The 19,514-nt window shown below is 35.2% G+C and overlaps 1 protein-coding gene across 1 annotated transcript; it reads left to right on the top strand.

The window, feature by feature from the left end:
• On the top strand, window positions 1-19,514 carry LOC149077183 (uncharacterized). Its single transcript, XM_089244924.1, has 6 exons — window positions 1-438; window positions 4,305-4,439; window positions 5,832-6,047; window positions 8,707-8,927; window positions 10,776-10,980; window positions 18,121-19,514. Exons 1-6 carry the CDS (start codon window positions 135-137, stop codon window positions 19,011-19,013), a joined length of 1,974 nt encoding a protein of 657 aa, XP_089101050.1. The 5' UTR covers window positions 1-134; the 3' UTR covers window positions 19,014-19,514.

Raw genomic sequence — 19,514 nt, 5'->3', positions numbered from 1 at the left:
AGTCGGACAGACGAAGCGATTACGTAGGGGGTGTGCAGTGAGTGAGAGTGTGTGTTTATTTCCAACCGATATTTCAATTATTACCGCCATCAATTCGAGTGTGTGTGTTTGTTTTCTTTTTGTTTGAGTCAACGATGGCTCCGACGATCGGTGTCAATTTACGAGTGACAGGTCATTGCAACCAAGGCGGTCGTAAATACATGGAGGATGCGTTCGTCGTGGCCTACCAACAGACCCGTGATGGTAAGGATCTCGAGTACGCGTTTTTCGGCATATTCGATGGACACGGAGGCAGGGAAGCCGCCCTGTTCGCGAAAGAGCACCTCATGGACTCGATCGTGAGCCAAAAGAACTTCTGGAGCGATAATGACGAGCTGGTCCTGAAAGCGATCCGCGACGGTTTTATCACTACTCATCTGGCAATGTGGAAAGAAGTAGGTAAGTGCCTGAGAAGAGAAATCCTTTTTCTTCCTTTCATTGGCTCTTATCGAGACATCGATCGCCGATCCATGTGTCGGAAATTTATCCGATCGGTGTAGCCGATCGCTGATCGTGCCATTTCTTAGTTTGTTTGGTTTTTTTTTTGTTGGAAATTTTTGAATCCCCTCGTCGAATGCCCTAGCGCCGCCATGTTTGTTTATGACATTTTAGGGGGTTATTAGGCCGTCCTGAGCATCGCCGCGCATGCGCGTTTTTATGAAATCCCACCGACAGCTGTACTACACGTGCTTCCCAAATTGAGGCGTTAATTAATTGTTTTGTCTCATTACAGCTGAAATGTTTTGTGTTTTAATCGCCATCGTGAACTGAAGTTTTGTTTTGTTCGGTCAATTTGTGTTTGTTTTCTTCGCGATCGTTGTATTTACTATGGGAAGTTGATGGAACTTTTAAGCTCTTTTACATGTCCAGTCAAGTTTTGTTTTGATTTAAAGCAGTTGTTCCCAACCCTGTAATGCGTGCACCCCTGGGGAGACATGGCATTCAAAGGCATACAGACCATTCAGAGGAACTTGAAAAGTGATCAGTAATAGTGTAACAAATGACTTCAAGTTTCAAAAAAATCGAAGAATTTTTCTTGTGGTATAATACATATAAAAGGGGGAGGGGTTTCACTCAAGCCTCATAAGCACCATTAGGTATGCAACACATTTTAAGGGGTCATGCTACTCTTACCTGTACATTTCCATCACGGCCCAACTTAGACTCTGTGGGGACCTGGGCAAAAGAGGTATTGGAGCCCCCCCTCCCTCAGTACAAAAACAAATATAGTGCATGTTGTTTGTAAAAACATCAAAGAAAAGATGTGCACTATTTTAAATGGGAAATGTACTGCAAAATTCTCCATGAAATATCTCCCAATAAATGTTTTTTCACACTATTATGAGCAAAATCATTGATAATGTCATTAAAATATAATTTTTGAGATATCTGCTTCAATACACGATAAAGCTAAAGATCACAATTTTTCCCTTGTAAAAAACTTCGAAGCGATGATTATTCATTTTAATAAGAATGATATTTCTCTAGAACAGCTCGATATTGGTGATGCCAATGATAATTCAATGCTATCTAGTGTCTTGAGAAATATCTTTTCTGAACCTCTAGTGCTATTTATTTGTGGCTATTATTATCAAAAACATGAACCAAGGATGAAAATTGTTACATTTTGTCAGAAAAGTGTTTGCAAGATCAGATGTATAAAGTTTTGTAATGTAAATATACAGAATCTTTAGAAGGTTTGAGGATTTCAGGTTGATCAAATCTTTCAAACATGCAAATTTTCTTATCGCTTCAGTCAAAAAAGATCGAATAAAAGACTGTGGTACATTGTAATATGTTTTTGTCACAGAGTTAGTATTGCAATAGGCACATTGTACATGCTGTGTAAAGCCTATTCTGATTGGTTTAATATTAAAATTGATATTTAATAGGGTTTGCTGATAATAGACACTGGAAATAATAGTATGATGTGATTATGGGAAATCACAATTGCCCTCTATAGGTTCTAGTGTAATGAAACTCCTGATAACGTGTAACCCACTCCGCTTAAGAAGTCATTTTTGTGAAAGCACTCCGAAAATTGCCATTCAAACTGAAAACTCTTTGTATAATATACACGATTAGTTCAACTTTCACTCTTATCACGTGAAAGATCTAACTAGCATTTCAAGCCAAAGCCTCTCCCATCCATCTTTTCACTGCAGGTTTGTTGACAGATTCTTCCAACATTGGGCTGTTTCTTATTTGAGAATGGTTCAGCTAGATCTTTTCTTGGCGAGTTGTAGTTCTTGGTCGGCTTTTGCTCAAAAAGTGTGTTCATGACAGAAATTTGCCATTTTTTTGGAGAGAGAAGAAAAAATGTTCAGTTGAAGCTACATCAATATTTTTGTCGACTTTTTGACATTTCAAACAAATCTTAGTTGAACGATTATCACGCATCTGTGACTCTTGTGTTCACCCTAAAGGTTCTCAAAATTATATTTTGAGAATATAAAAAAAAAAAAATTTTCACCTCTAAAGACAAAGTAGAGTTATAGTGGAGGAATATGAAAAATCAACCTACTAAAAAAAATTTATACAGGGGAAAAACTGTCTTTGGTTTTTTTAAATAAAACAAGTTCAAAATTTTTTTTTTGAACTGATAAAGACTATTTTATTTTCATTTCTGTGATGCTCCAAAAGAACTGCCAATGAAAGACGATGATACTTTGGTTGGATAGCGTGTGGAAAAAATTCTTAATTTTTAAATATCGAAACAAGGCAATATTTTATGTTACTCAAATGCGTAATTATTTAGCAAATAAATATTAATTGATTAAGAAAAACCCAAGTAATCAATTTTCATCACTGAACTCGTTGGTTAACTAAAATTTGTTGTTGAGGTCATATTTTTGGTCCCCTAAGAGTGGCATATTAACGAGGTTTGACTATATAGGCTAAATGAGGCTACATGCTATCTGACCTAACCCAGCTAATGGCTCACATATGTGAACATTTGCTACCAGATTGTTACTAGGGACAGGACGAATAGGGATTTGGTAGAATATAAATTTTTTTTAATGTTCATCACAATTATAAATGAATTTTTTGTTTTTAATTGAGAATAAAACTAATGGTAATTTTTCAAATGATTGATATATATATAATTGAATTTTAATTATGCAATTAAATAGATATTAAAAAATGGTCGGCCTAATTGAAAGATTTTTTGTTGCCATGGTTTCGACAATGAAATTTAACAATAATACATTGTATTTTTGCATTACTTGCGAATCAATTTTTTTTCCAACACTTGTTTACTACTTATTACTATTTTAAATTTACTACTTATTTATTTTTCCCCTTTAGGTGTTCTTTGTCCCATTCAGAAGCTCAATGCGTATATTGTCTAGATACAGTCTTCAGTTAGTGAACTTGTGCAATTCAGGCTCACTTCCACTTTATTGCTGTTAGATTAAATTTTCAGTTTCGAGTTTCCGTTATCCTGGAAATTCACCCTGCCATAACCTCTTTCACAGAAAGGAATATACACCACACAATAAGATCTTGTCAGTAAAATTTTAATTTATGGAAAAAATTCAGCTTGATATAATTTTTTAAAATTAGTTTGTTATGCTTAGATATTACAGGCATTTGGCCAAACAGAATATTTGGCCAAAGGGTCAGATACAGAATAGCAGCCGAATATCCGTCCCTTATGTAGTTGCGACTCATATGAAGATCATGTCACTGTCCGTTATTCATGCAAAGATTTAAACAACTGGTGCTTATGTGAAGATAAATTCAGGAAGAAAGTTCAACTTCCTCCACAGGGAAATGCTCTAAGGAAAGATGTTTGTTGCTTCTGTGGGGCAGTGGTCTAGCACACTAGGCACAGGTTGTGAGGGGACAGTGGTTGTATTCCCAGTGGAGGTAGTTGAATTTTCTTTCCTGAATTCATCTTTGCCAGTTGACAAAACTTGTGTATGAATAGCAGAAAGTGACATAGGCTGGGATTACACTAAAAGTATAAAAGCTCTTTGATAAACTCAAAAAATTCAACTAATAAGATAACCTGTTGCATTTGCTCAAATATAACCGATGTGTTTATTGGTTGAATTTTTCCAGTTTTATAAAAGATCTTTTATCAAAATTTTATAGTGTAATCCAGGCCAGTCATATAAGATACACCATATTTGATACATGCTCATAAGTTATATATTGCATCCAATAATAATTCAAGATAAAAATTTTGGAAAGATATTTCAATGGGGTGTATTGCTTGCTTTAGTGGTTTTTTAATCTTGAGTATGTTTGCTCTCAAGGGAAATGGCCTAAAACAGTGTCTGGCTTGCCAAGTACTTCTGGGACAACTTCTAGTGTGGCTTTTGTCAGACGAGGCAAGCTGTATATTGGTCATGTTGGCGACTCAAAGATTGTTCTTGGTTATCAAGAGCAAGGTAACTTGATTTTTGCATATTTTTAACAAAAATAGAATATTTTCTTCAATGATAGAAAGTTGATTAATCAAAGAAGGTCTTGTATAGAGTTCCAACTATGACACATATGTACGGGGGTGGTGGCTAAGCCAGGATTTGATAAATCATAGTTTCCATGGCAACTTAAAGATAAGTATTGGCACATATAATTTTTTCGTGCATGATCACTAAATTACAGTACAAGGATATTCACTGATAGTTGAAAAAAATGGTGGCAGATGGCAGCACTACACATTGCACAGAAACAAACTTCACGTCAGGTTTCACTACATGTACACGCACATTCCAACATGTACCAATTCATTAGAGGTTCTGTAGAAAAATATGGATGAGGTGCGTGGCTGGTTTAGTAGTACAAGGATATTGAAGGACCAGACACACCCCCCCCCCCCCCACTTCCCATCTTGGAGAAAGATAACAGTGTTCCCAAAGGATGGGTGTATCCAGATATTTATAAAGTTACTGTACAAGGAGAACAGAAAAATGGTGTGTAAACCTATAATAACATACCTCACGACGTGGAAGGGTCACTGTTGGTGCTTAGATTTTTTTCCCAATTTAGCCCAGGTGGCAAATTTGAGTATTTGTTATGGATTTTTTTACATAACATAAGAATTTAAGCATTTGCATCTTTGGTTCAAAATATAGTTAAAAGGGCAGCACACTATCAAAGCACAGAAAAGAATCACAACTATGACAACATATATATACATATGTTGGTCCATGCTTGATACACATATTCCTGCATGTTACGAATTCGTTAGAAATTCTGTAAAAGAACGTGTACTACTTGCATGTATGGTTAAGTAATAGTAGATATTGTTGGTCACAAGAATATTAAATTACAACATGAGAAGGGCAGCATAATTTGAAAAGCCTGCAGTCGGTGAAGCCGTAAATCTGTCAAAAAGTTAATTGATAAGTGGTACTCTTCTGTTGTAACCATACCAGACATTTTCAAAACCAAATTGGCATATTTTGGCTTGTTTTTTTTCCACTTGCCATGTTTAAAAAAATTATGGACATTGCACTAAAGAAAATATTCAACACTAAACAGGGGGCATAAATTAAAAAAAAAATTATCAAGACAAAAAGGTGCCATATGGTAGCGTTATAATGGAAGAGTACTGAATCTCTGTTGTGTATGAGTGACTCAAAATTGGAGAAGAAATTTTACTTTCATTCATAACTTCTATGAGATCTATAATGTCACACTCAAATGAAATAAAAGTATAAGTGCAATTGAAGTTTTATTTTATATTTCATAAATAGTCATAAAAATAGTGAATATTGGTGTTCACATGTTAATCGTATTGATTGATCAGCAGTAATGTCCATTTTTTCCCTGTGTAGGCTCTGGTGGCTGGTCACCACTTCCTCTTACTAAGGACCATAAGCCAGAATCACCAAAAGAAAAAAAACGAATTTACAGCGTTGGAGGACTGGTAATGAACAAAGCCGGCGTAGAACGAGTAGTGTGGAACAGGCCTAGAATCGGGCATAAAGGGCCCATTCGAAGAAGTACCCCATTTGATCAGATTCCTTTCCTTGCAGTGGCACGATCTTTGGGTAATTATGCATCCGCTGACAAGTTTTTTATGATAATAGAAATGTGGGTTGCTGTAAGCTTTAAGTAGACAAGACAAAATCAAAAACATATAAGACAGAAAGACAAAGAAAAAACTAGAAAACAAACACTATTTGACCCAAAGAGATATAATCCTTCCATGGGTCATAAACAGTAACACGAATGAGACAATCTCCTCAGCAACCTTGAAAGTGTACAAAAAACAACGATAGTCAATAATATTACACAATAATATTCAATATCAAAATTAACTTTTTTTTTTTTCAGAATATTACTTGAATGTTTAAATGTTACCCCTCTCTCTCAAATTACAATGATTAGTTAATTATCAAATAAAATGAACTGTTCAATATTCGTTATTTCAAATATACAATTTATTATAGCTCTTTTAAACATAATAAGTGAAAGCTGTTGTCTATTACTACCATTAAACTCATTGCATAATCTTGGAGCAAGAAAGCATAAAAAAATTTTATAAGTTGTTTTTCTTGGTAATGGTATATGATATAGATTTTCTGTTCGCATAGTACTTCTTTGTGTAATTGCTCTGTTGGGATACCAACAGGATTTTTAAACATGAAACTGCAATAATTTATATAAATAAAGTTGACGTACGTTAAAATGAATTAGTGATACATCACATTGCAAGAAGAATTTTTGTATGTTCCTCCCCAGACAGTTAATCCATATAATATAAGTGGGAATACCCATGCATAGAACACATCTCTCAAACTGTTGTATGAAATAATAGATATTTTAGTTTAAACATGAAACCCATAATTGCTCTTAGTATATTGACAATTAAAGTGGTATGATCTTTCCATTTCAAGATGGACGAAATAACTAATCCAAGATATTTATAATTTATTACTCTTTCTATATAAGCACAATTACAAATTGTATCAGGATGAAAATCATCACATTCGTGAAATAGTTATTAATAATTAGTTATTTAATTAATTAGTTAGTTATTTAATTAATTAGTTAGTTATTTAATTAATTTAATTTTAGTTGTCTGTGTATTCATTACATTAAAATGAATCCATTTGGTTTTACTTGCATTAAGCTGTAGCAAAATGTTCTCAATTCTTTTATTTATAGTGTAAATGTCATTTTTTAAATTCTTTATCAAATCTTCAATTGTGTCAGCAGTACAAATTGAGACAGTATCATCTGGGAATGACACCAAATGACCAGAAATATTAACATTATGTATTTCATGTGTATAAATTGAGAAAAGTATTGGTCCCAAAACCGATCCCTTGGGTACACCTGTATTTATTATTTTACAATCACTTACACTGTTATTAATTCTTACCCACTGTTTCTTATTTGTTATAAAAGATCTAAACCAGTCAAAGGGAAGGCCTCTTATTCCAATACCTTTAATTTTTTCTAATAAAATATTCCAATTGACTGAATCAATTGGGATACTACAATCCTTGCAGTATCAATAAGCACAGCTGCTACTTTTTTATGATTATTTATATGATTTGTTGTGTAATCCATAAATTTAGTCGTAGCCATTTCAGTGTTAATTTTTTCTCTAAAACCAAATTGACAATGCGAGTAATAATTAATAGCTTTTGAATAAAAATTAAGTTGTTGTTTAACCTATTTTTCTATTAATTTAGAATTTTAGACATAACAGATAATATTGAAATATGTCTGTAGTTGTTCAAATCCTCTTCGTTACCCATTTTGTATATGGGTGTGACAATAGATTTTTTGAATTCAGTAAAAAAAATTCCGGTACTTAGAGATTTGTTGATCAGATGAATTATATATAACTGATGGGTGGTGGTGATAGATAATTTTGAGCATTCTGGGTGTTAAGCCATCACTTCCCACAGGGTTTCTATTATTGATTTAGTTAAATTATCTCAAAAGTTTTGTGAAATCAATTTCTTGAACAAATGAATTAATATAAGAGTTTTCAATATGAGTGATTGCTCTCTTGATTGTTTATATCATCATTTTTCACCCGATCAATAAAATTGGTATTAAAAGAGTTAGCTAGTCTGTGTGGATTATCATAATTTGGTAAAGTGATATTTTTTATTAGTTTATGAATTTCCATTGTTTTTCTTTTATTCGATCCTAAGATAGTGAATTTTCTCTTTAAAATAGTCATCTTTACTTTTCTTCATTATTTTTTAAATTAACCTCATATATTGTTTATATTCAATTTTATCGTCAAGTCTAAATGGTTTTTTGCGGTGCTTAATATAAAATTTTTCTTCCATATTTATCATTTTGATCAAGTCGTTTGTAATCCAATCATTGTCTTGTTTCATTTTTTTGTAAATAAATTAGAATTTAAATTGATGTTCAAAAAGTGTGTATAGGTATTATCAGTATGAGCTTCATCAAAGACACGTATAAAGTTCACACTTCTAATGAAATTATCAAATAGTTCATAGCAGATACAAGATTTTTTCTTATATATTAAATTATTACCATTATAATTTGGTAAATGTTTTTTTATGAAACCAATTAATAGATGGCAATCAGAAATCCCTGCATCATAAACTCCCATTTTGGATTGAAATGCTTTGAAAAGCAATTTGAGTATTAATTAATTTTGCCAGTTCAATTTATGAATCTGAGATTTATTTTATTTTTCTTTCTCTGGCGCAGGTGATCTTTGGAGCTACAATTATCTCCGTAGAGAATTTGTTGTTAGTCCAGAGCCAGATGTGTCTGTATTGACATTGGATCCTCGAAGAGATAGATGCATTATTTTGGCCTCTGATGGGCTTTGGAACGTTGTGAACGTAGTCACAGCTGTTACCGTTGTTGAACACGCAGAAGAAGAAAACGAACAGATTATATTAGAAGGAAGAAAATCTGGTGGATGGGTAAGCAATAAATAGAATCTATCTGCCAAAGAAAATTAAAAAAATTAGTATCTTGATTTCAAGTGCAGAATTAAGAAGAGTCCGAGATTTAAAAAAAAAAAAAAACTTTGATTGTTTTTTTTTTAAACACATTGAAACACATTTTAAGTAATTTTGAACAATGGGATTTTTTAAAAACTTGTTTGTGCAGTGGGAACAAAATTAAATAAGAACTGGTAAGAGATCCATATTTATTTAAATGAGTTGGATGGAATGATTTATACTTGGTTGTCATTTGTATGCTATCGGTAACATGTTTACATACAGTTGAACTCCCCATTTAACGAATTCGATAAAAAACATTTTTATTCACTCCAATTGTAAAAATCATTATATCATTGTTGAGATAGCCCAAATTTTCAACAAATTCTGAGATTTAATAAAATTTTCAGATCATGTCAGACTGGGCCTATGTGTTTTTTAACGCTAGATCTTTAAAACTCAATAGCAGGGGGTTCTTAACAGATGAGTTGCAGAGGCTTTTGAGATGGGTCATACAAACCCACCTACAGCCAGGTATTCTCAAGCTATTGGTCCCAACCCAAACTTGATGCACTGGGTCTATCAAGATGGGTCATATACTTACAGCTATGGGTCATGATCTAAACTTGATTCGCTGGAGCTTCCTTGATTTAGGTATGTTAGGTATATATTGCTTTCTTGTATAGGTCCCAGGGCCAACAATATTGTATAAATAAATAAGTAATGCAATTGTTGACACACCCCTGTCCCACCCCGAAGGAGTATGCTGGTAACTTCTATAAATCAGATGCTGCAGTCCTGCCCAGTAAGATACTTGCATGGGCGGAGATCTCCCCCCCCCCCCCAGCATCAAACATCAGAGGTGAAGTCGACTGATCTAATGTATATATGTATAGATGAATTGACATCATCTTGCCCCCCGCAGCAATAATGACCGTGCCCCCTCCCCCCAACACTTCCAAGTCTATCTCCGCCTATGGATACTTGGCAGGGTGAAATGGAAAGAAATCTGAGTCGAGTGCTAATGAGGTCTGTTTCGAGGTGAGGGTGCCACCCCTCTTAATGTCCGTCATGGAATTTATGCTAAAGATACAAATTGATAGCCTTCTGCCACCAGGGCTCAGCACTGCATGACAGCAGTGCCAAGCTTAAGTCTCACCCTACAACAGTAGGGTAAACTAACCTATCTCACGATGGTCAAGCTTCCTTGATAAGTCATACAAATCCACCTACAGTCTACTACCATTTTAAAAAAACTAAAAGACCCACATGGATTGTGTGTGTGAAGCTGATCTTGTTTTTGATTTTGGGTCATGTCTAAAAAAGGTTAAGAATTCCTGGTCTGCATGTTAGAAAATTAGAACTATGTAACTGCTATAATAATTGTGTAGACCCTAATATTCTTAATAAATTTATATTTTCTCATTTAGAATTATACATATAAATATTGAATGTATGTATTGGCTCTGATGTGAAGTAAGAACATATTTTAGTACTGGTCTGTTACATAAATCAGGCACAAGGCTAGGTACACACTCAGACTGTTAGGTACACACACTTTATTCCAGGCTATGCCTCGAAGGCAGAGATCTCAGCATAAGTGGATAAGTCCAGTGGTAGAGTTCGATCTCTCTCATTCATTCATTCAATACTGTGGTCTGTTTCCTTTAGGAACACCAATTGGCAATGAAAGAACTATCCAAACTACCATCAAAAGTACTCTAAATCACACCATTTAAAAAAGTGTAGCAATGATTGTTTTGATAACATACCAGTACCCCAGTATTTTTAGCATTTGAAAATTTTTCACCTCATCCTAAATTACAGTGTACAACATCAAAGAATCCATCGAAGCTGTTGGTAGACCAAGCTCTGCGACAGTGGTGTCAGCTCCGAATGCGTGCAGACAACACCAGCGTCGTTACAGTACTTCTGGACCCGCCAGGACCTCCAAAGAGCGAAGTTCTTTTACGACAAAAAGTGATGCAAAAACTACGTCCAAGGGATGAGCAAGGAGAACCTGAGTCTCCAGGTTAGTTGAATAGCTTGTGTGTATCTTATACGTTAGCATAAAGTTCCCGATAATTTAGAATTGTATGTCAGAGTAATTAATAACTTTGAGCATTGCTTGATCGGGAACTTTTCAAATTTTTAGTTGTCTTGCCATCTATTGAGTAACATTACAGTAAGATGATGTTGAAATTACTGAATATTTCTATGAATTTATAGAATTAAACGGATGATCAGTCGCAGAATTACAGTAAAAGTCTGATATAATGAATATGATTTATAATAAGATTCTGGCTATAATGAGTTATTTGCACATGATAGTCAAAAAGATAATGTTAAAGATTCAAAAAATACTCTACTATAGCGAGTTCAAAATGGGAAAGCTTTTCCCTAGAACATGAAAAAAATCGGAAAAGGTAGAAATAAAAACACATGCGTTTATTTGTTTCTTCAGAAATTAAACTAAAGATGACTCTTACATGCTATTCGGAAACATTAGTCTGGGGGGCTTCAACAAAGAGTGTGTACACAGAAATGGTAAATTTTTAACCTTCTTAACTCTTCCATTTTTTAAACTTTCCCACTCAGAAATCCATTTCCTTAATGGAAATGGATTTCTGAGTGGGAAAGTTTATGTTAGTTATGGTTAGCTAAATACTTTGAATTAATTTCTACTAGTTCCTATGGGAGGTTCGGGATAAACTCCTGTCTCTCTCCTGCACGTTCGTTATTGGGGGGGGGGGTGCTGTGAGAGGCAATTTTATTCAACTTTTATCTCTCTCTCAGTGACTAAGAGATGACAGTCACTGTCAGGGCCTATTCAATCTCTGCACTTTAAGTATAAAGTCACAGACCTGCCAACTTTCCAGATTTAGCCTGGGAATGCTGGATTTCGCAACATTTTCAGGGCTTTATGAATTCATATTGCCGGATTTGAATTATTGCTATCAACTTGGGAAGAATAAAAACTTTAAAAAAAAAAAGAGTTTGCTATTTTCTATTGTCGCTATTTTTCTTTTTCCTTCAGGAAGTGACCCCCATTCACATCATATCACTTAAACTCTGGGTGCGGTACCTTAAATAAACTGTGGTGAAAGCCGCCCAAATCTATGAACGCAAACAAACATGGTAGCCCATTCACATTGATGTCCAGACAACAGGTAGATAATTAAATAGGCATTGCTGTGCCTGCCATATTTCCTAGCAGAAATTGTGTAAAAATCAGGATTTATATATTGGAAAGTATGGACATCGTCTAGTTATGGGAGAAATTCCTAATTTATTGCTAAAAATTGCTGATGCTGGGGGGGAGGGGGCTTCTATAAATCAAATCTTGGCTAATTAAAATGATTTCACGAAAAAAAAACTTTAACATAACAATAAATTAATAACATAAATGTCCAATAAATATCAAATTCAAGGAAGCATCTGTGAAAAACAGTGGATAATGTTTTAGAATAGTCGGACAGTAAATGATAACAAAAAATACGGAAATGTCCCATAAAATATGGATAATATAGTCACCTTATGTTTACCTCTTTTTATGTTTTTATTATAGCCATATAAAAAATTTGGCATGCACTAGTACATTGGTTGATTTTCAGGTAGATTACAGGATTTTTGTAAGAAGTTACCTGATTTTTACCTTTTGTAGACTGTCGTGAGTTAGGTTAGTTTCACCCTACTGTTGTAGGTGAGACTTGAGCTTGATGCTACCATTATGCAGTGCTGAGCCCTGGTGGCAGAAGGCTACTATCGATTGGAATCTTTAGCATAAACTCCACGACAAACATCACGAGGGGTGGCAGCCCCCCAAATCCAGGGCTCGGCACGGGTCACTTTTTTCACTAAAAGTCACTTTTTTAGAAACTGGTCACTTTTATTACGTATTTTCAGGCCCAGGTCACTTTTTCCACTTTTTTAACAAAAAAACCTCGGTCTCGCGCGCTTTTCTGCTGTCAGTGTTTTTCTTTTCTTCAAGGAGGAACTTTACCTGTTCAATATCGCTAATTTTCTCCCTCCCTTCATTGAACTACGATCGAAGGCATCTTATCTTCCCGGGAGCATACCGTGTGACGTCAGCATAACTTGATTTCAAGGCGCTTGGAAAAAGTAAGCTCCTTGGTTAAAGAATCGTCATTTTATGGAAAAGCCGGTCGGAAAAAAAACTAGCATAAAAGGCGTACTTACAACAAAGAATTTTTTCACCCCTATACTACCATTCTTTCTTATTTCCCCACTCGTTCTTTCATTTTCATCTTATTTTAAAATTGATCCTTTATTTTTATTTGTTTTAAAAAGTTTTAGTCCTAAGGGCCAAATTCCTTTCTCTGATCATCGAGCAAGTTACATTTGTTGTTTGTTCTATCGTTACTTTTGTTAATTTTTTTAAATGTTATTTGAAATGACGATTAGAGAGCCCGTGCAGAAACTAACTTACGCGCAGCGGGAGAATACCAAAGCGCGTATTAAAGACGCGTATTATTAATACGTATTAAACGTATTATTAATACGCTTTGGAGAATACTCTTGTAGCTGGCCAAGGTTAAAGAAGCTCGCATGTATTTTGAATTTACTTACAATAAAAAAAAAATCATCCGATTGAAAATCGCGATCTATCGACAAATAAAATTCGTACTATTTTTCTAACTGGATTTAAATCTCAGCACGAAACCGCACCCCCAAATTTGATCGAAAGGAGAACTATTTATGAAAACATCACAGAATCCTGCAATTCAACATTTAGTTTAACACAAGGGTTTCCAAATCAGATGAAAATTTGTCATCAGGCTGATAAAAACTCAGTTAACGTGCATGCGAGCCGTAACTGAAGGCGGATTTAACGATGGGCACACCGAGCGCGCCTTTGGCCCCCTACTTCACATTTTTTTCCTAATTTAAAGGGCCTAATATTAATTTTTTTTATGCCCGGGCCGTAACTTAATTTAGAGCATCTTCACGATACTGATCAAAGCCGCTTTAGCTGCTTGAAACTCTTAATGCAGCTTTGATACTGATTGTTGACTTAATATTGTTGGATTGTTTTCCTTTTTTTTTCTCTCCATGCACGTGCGGGAACCGGTTGTTCCGACGCTGTATGCAAATCGGCGGCGGCGTACCCTCACGGGAGCACGGATATATAGACTGGTTTTTTTCTCTATAGGTGAGATGTCTGTTTTTTCCGCATGGATGTATGTCGGGATTCGATTTGTTTCTCTCTTTTGATTGCCGGCCGTATTTTTGATGAACGAAAATGATCTTGTTTTTTGTTTTTGCAACTTTTATGGAAAAAGAGTTCAAAACGAACTTCTGATCATTGTTTTTCTTCAGCTCAGTCGGTACGCTCTGCCCCCCAAGAAATATCGACATCTTGCGCGCCATTCTTGATGTGTAAAAAAATCTTATTTTTAGACCTCGGAAGTTATTAAAACTTTTGTCTCGAGTCTGTTATGACCGCAATAGGAGAGGGCGGAGGGTCTGGTTCCACGGGTGTTGAACGAGGAAAGGTGCTGAGTTTACTCATTTTCTGTTAAAAAGAGTGGATACCGGCCCCGAGCGATAGTAAATTTTCGTTCGTACTTGCGACCCGGATTGCTACATACCGTGATCAGATCCAAAAGCGGGGGGGGGGGGGGGCAATGCCTTGGACGGCGTTTTTGATGGAATGGTATATTTAAGAAAAGGCAATAAAAATTCCTTTGCAAAATTATCGAATTTCACAGTCAAGGGGCAGTAAAATTACGTTTCCCCTCCAGAAAAAACAATTTTATTACGGCCATGATAAATCGGGTGTTCCGGATGGGGACGAATTCACTATTTTTGTTCGTTGAAAGTTACGGGAGCAGTCAGCGCTAACGTGGCGACTTGTTTTCGCGCTAAAATAGGTAGCCCTGACAGCAGCATTTATAAACCCCGTATGTTGTTGATTCGATTTTTCTGTTCATTTCATCCTAATTTTCCGTATTTCCCGATATATTTCTATCGATTTTCGCATATTGCCGCATATTAGGTTAATTCATATTATAAATTATATATATTTTTGTAATTTTTTATGTGCCCTTTGTCAGCCATCTTGAATTGCCTACCGCAAAACGGCGATTCCTTGGCGCGAAAAAAAGTCGCCACGTTGGTGCTTACAAGGTTCATGAGAAATTTACCGGGGAAGGCCGCTGAGTCTCTTTTTCTGTTAAAAATTACGGGGGGAAGGCCAAAATTATACTGTTTCCAGGGGTAGGAACACTGCGCCAAAATTAACATCTTGCGCCATCCTGCTCCAATAGTGTTTTCGTATTTTTCTGCGCCAAATAGCTAATTTTGCTTCGTATGTCCAGAATTTCTTAAAGGACGCCAAAAATTTTTTGCTCCTGCTTACCGTGAAACGATTCTTTCTAAGAGCGTGTTTTATATATATATTCCACTGTACGCCTTATTTAAACTGTCGGCCTTTCCATCGTGAAACCCCGATTGTTCAACTGAAGGTAGTTTGCAATGGTCTTTCAGCTTTAAAGTGCAAATGCGAGTCAGTTGCCGTTTAAAAAAAGTCGCCACTGGAAGCAGCAGAAATTACTGCAGTCGATCGTCATTGCGTCAAATCCAGATGTTTCGTGAAAAAAATTTCCATTCCGGAAGTAAAAAGTGTGTTTTCGCCGAATTACGAATGTTAATTTAGAAACTGCCGAATAACGAGTGTCAGATCGCTAATCTCGCCAAATAATGCGTACTTAATCGCCAAACGTCGTGTTGATTCTTCCGAAATTCTCCCCCATTTTGCAACAATTTCTTTCCGAGTATAAAAAACTTAAAGAAAACTTTTTGCTCATTTGAAGTGCTGCTGTTCGAGACAGCAAATAGTGCCCTCAGTAAGCAAAAATCATCTTAAATAGACTGGTGTGAAAAATTTTATGACAGCCTCTCTTTCAAACAAGGTGTCAAAAGCCTGAAACACCAAAAACAAAAAACAAGCTGATGAAAAGATTTTTGATAACAAAAGACAGTGCAGTTTTATTTTGAAAAGGGATGAGGGTTAACGAAAATATTCTTGTTAATTTCCCTGCTCCAATAAATATCTGCTCCAAATCCTATATTTTGCTGTTCCAAATCCTGAATTTGCTGCTCCGAATCCTGAATTTTGCTGCTTCAAAGCTGCTCCGAAATGGACTTTATCACTTCCCACCCCTGTGTTTCTGGGTAAAGGAATAAATGTGTTTTTGTTTTTTTTTTGCAGGGGTGTATGTTGTGTGTAAAAAAAAGGAAAATATATATTTTTACAAATTTTTCTCTCGAAAAGCAAACAATTTCAAAACTGGTTTATTTTCTCCCTCACCCAAGGACAGTATTATTTTGGTGCCCCGCCTGTAAAATAGTACTCGCCCACTTTTCTCAGTCCAGCCATAGGTGGAGATAATTTAAGGTCTTAGGGGTGTGGCACGATGTCAATTGATATACATCATATATATCTTTGACGTATCAATAAATATTGGTTTTGCGGGAGATGCCCTGGACCTCCCCCTTTCGGGGGGGGGGGGACCCGAAGATCTTACGTTGCTTCTATGTATACATCAGTAGGCTCTGCCATTGACGCTGTGGGGGGAGGGTGGATTGCCCCTCCCTCAACATATAATAATTAAAATAATTTAGTTAATTTAATAATTTGAATACTTTATTCAATTTAATAATTTAAATATTTTATTCAATTTAAATATTTTATTCAATTTAATAATTTAAATATTTTATTCAATTTAATAATTTAAATATTTTATTCAATTTAATAATTTAAATATTTTATTCAATTTAATAATTTAAATATTTTATTCAATTTAATAATTTAAATATTTTATTCAATTTAATAATTTAAATAATTTATAATTCGGTAATTTAAGTAATTTAATAATTTAAAGTGTTAAAAATTTAATTTTATGGTTTTTAATCATTAAGTAAATTTCTTAAAATTTGTTGGAACATATTATACAAACCTAGGTATGTAAATCAAATTTGTACTAGTTAAAAAACGTTTGAGTACATTTTGTATACTGTCATTCATAGCATAATATGAATGAAAAATCCACTGGAATGTAGATGGGACAAATTCTCTCATCAAATTTTGTGTTATTTCATTTTTTTCCCTTCTTTGAAAGGGAAAAATTTTTCCCGCTTTGAAGTTTTTCCTGCTTAAATTGATTTTAAGATGGGTTGTGGAAAGCAACATGGGGGAAGGCATTGCTGCTGCTACTTAAAAAGGATGTAATGTAGTTATTCTCTCACACATAGTTGTTGATAAATTTGATAAGTTATTCAAAACTTTTCTGGTTAGCAGAATGCGTTTGAGTTTGATTTAATTATTTCACGCTATTATGTAAAAAAAGCAATTTCAATGAGTTCTATTGAAATGCAAAGTTGAAACTAAATTCAATTTCAATTCATTCAATTTGGTAATAAAAATTCATTGTCCATTTGGTCTCTCTCTCTAAAAATATTTTGGTCACTATTTGGTCACTTTTAAACATTTCGGTCACTATTTGGTCACTTTTTCAAACATTTTGGTCACTATTTTCACTAATTTTGAGGCCATGATCCGTGCTGACCCCTGCAAATCAGACCGCATTCTGGAATTATTTCCGTTTTGCCCTGCCAAGTATCTTACTAGGCCGGACTGCTGCGTCTGATTTACGAAAGTTACCTGGATACCCAATAGGGTGGGACAGGGATGTATCAATGAGATTACCTTTTATAGGTTAGCAGGTCTGAAGTTGTTTCGAGCAGTTGAACAAATTGTGCTTAGAAACGTTCAAATTAGCTGGAAAATGCTCACGAAACCATTCAGCCATAAGTGAGCAGCGATATGGCAACTACAAATTTCAGTTGCTCAGTTAATCGGCTGAAACTCTGATACAAAATTGTATGAAAACGTCTAAGAGAAAAAATGACAAAAAATTAATGTCACGACTGTAGTCATATTCATTCACTAATATCAGAATTAAATGATCTGAAGGGTTATTGTAATGCAGATAAAGTGGCAATTTTCAACAATTCATAACCAGGGTTGGCAGGTTTTTGACACTGCCAAAAACTCTCCACTCCCTGCTTTAGGATAATGTGTGTTCATTTCTCTAAAACAAATTTATGATTTCTTCCAAGTAACTCATTTTATTTATTTTTTGCACAGTTGAAACTGATTGCAGCGAGGCAAAAATTCTCATAAAGCAGCCCTGTAACTCTGAGAGTATCTCTGCGAAACCTGCAAATGATATATCTCCAAAAGAAAAGAAAATCACTACCACAGATTCCCCAGTGGATGGACTGCCGAAACCAGTTATTCTATCTCCCCGAAGAGTGTTTTCAAAGAGCCCATCTCATAAAGAGAAACATAAACGATCATCATCTGACAAAACTCCTCAGGTTGCAAATGATAACGGAGAGAAGAAAGAGGCGACAGTACCAACATGGAGTGCTGAGGATGATTGTGAGGCTCTATTGGCACGGTGTCGACCCATCAAAGCCGGCCAGGATCTTGTCTCTTCTGATCTTGCAGACAAATCAGAAGTTATTCCGTGTTCTGAAAACAGTCTTGCTTCAGGCTCATCATCGTCAGAAGCATCGGAGACTATACCTTGTCAGTCAGACAACCAAACTGGTGAGAGTACTTCAAGTCCGGTAATTGCTGATTCGAATAAAGTCATGTCACCCCACAGCTCTACTGGAGCAACCGGACGTATGCATCTGAGTGTCGTGGACAACATTGTACCTCAGGAGAATACTGAGAGTTGTCAGAAGGAGCAACAGAGGCCGCCCGTCGCAGGAGTAGAAGAGAGTGAAAACAAAGTTGTGCAGGAAAGTTCACAGCTGGCGAAATCGTTAGAAAATTCGCGACTGTCAATCACACATAAGAGACGATCTCAGGAAGAAGACGGTTCACCTTCTCCTGTCAAAAGTCTCAAACTCAGTGGGAATTCCTGGTTGAAAAACAGTCCTTCTGACTGTGCAACGATGGCTCGAGACTCAGATGCTGTGCATAACACTAGGTCACGGCATCAGAAACGTAAGCTGAAAGTGAGATAAGAGTTTGTTTTGTTTTTTAAGACTACGAAGGTAAACAATGTTTTACTGGTTGTGATATCGAAACAAAAACTCCTATCTACTGCCTGCCTATCTTGGAATTTTTATTCCAAGAAACGCAAAAAAAAAATATATATATATATTTATTTATTTGAATTGTTTTCTTGAAAAATTCATTTTTGACTCTTGCGTTGTCGAGACAAGGGTTTTCAAGAAAGAAATATAAGGTTATCGCTCATTTTAAGCATGACTGTAGTAGCCTGCCAACATAAAAATTGAAAGTCTAAATGAAAATTTATTATTATTTCTATTCATGTCAGTTGTATAGAGAATATGTCAATTCTATTATCATTTTGCTCTAATCTCAGCGTAATAGAAAATGTGACGTTCATCTAGTTTGTTCGAAGTTCTGTGAATGCTCGATTGTATTTTATATGATGCAGCTATCAATGAAATCGTATTATTATTGAAAACTAAAGTGACAGCTGCATATGATAGATTTAT

This window comes from Pholcus phalangioides, unplaced genomic scaffold (assembly GCF_987345545.1).
Source record: "Pholcus phalangioides strain wild (caught in Gottingen) unplaced genomic scaffold, Ppha-v1.0 ptg000015l_1, whole genome shotgun sequence".
NCBI classification, from domain to species: Eukaryota; Metazoa; Arthropoda; class Arachnida; order Araneae; family Pholcidae; genus Pholcus; species Pholcus phalangioides.
This window is presented reverse-complemented; position numbering and strand designations above follow the sequence as displayed.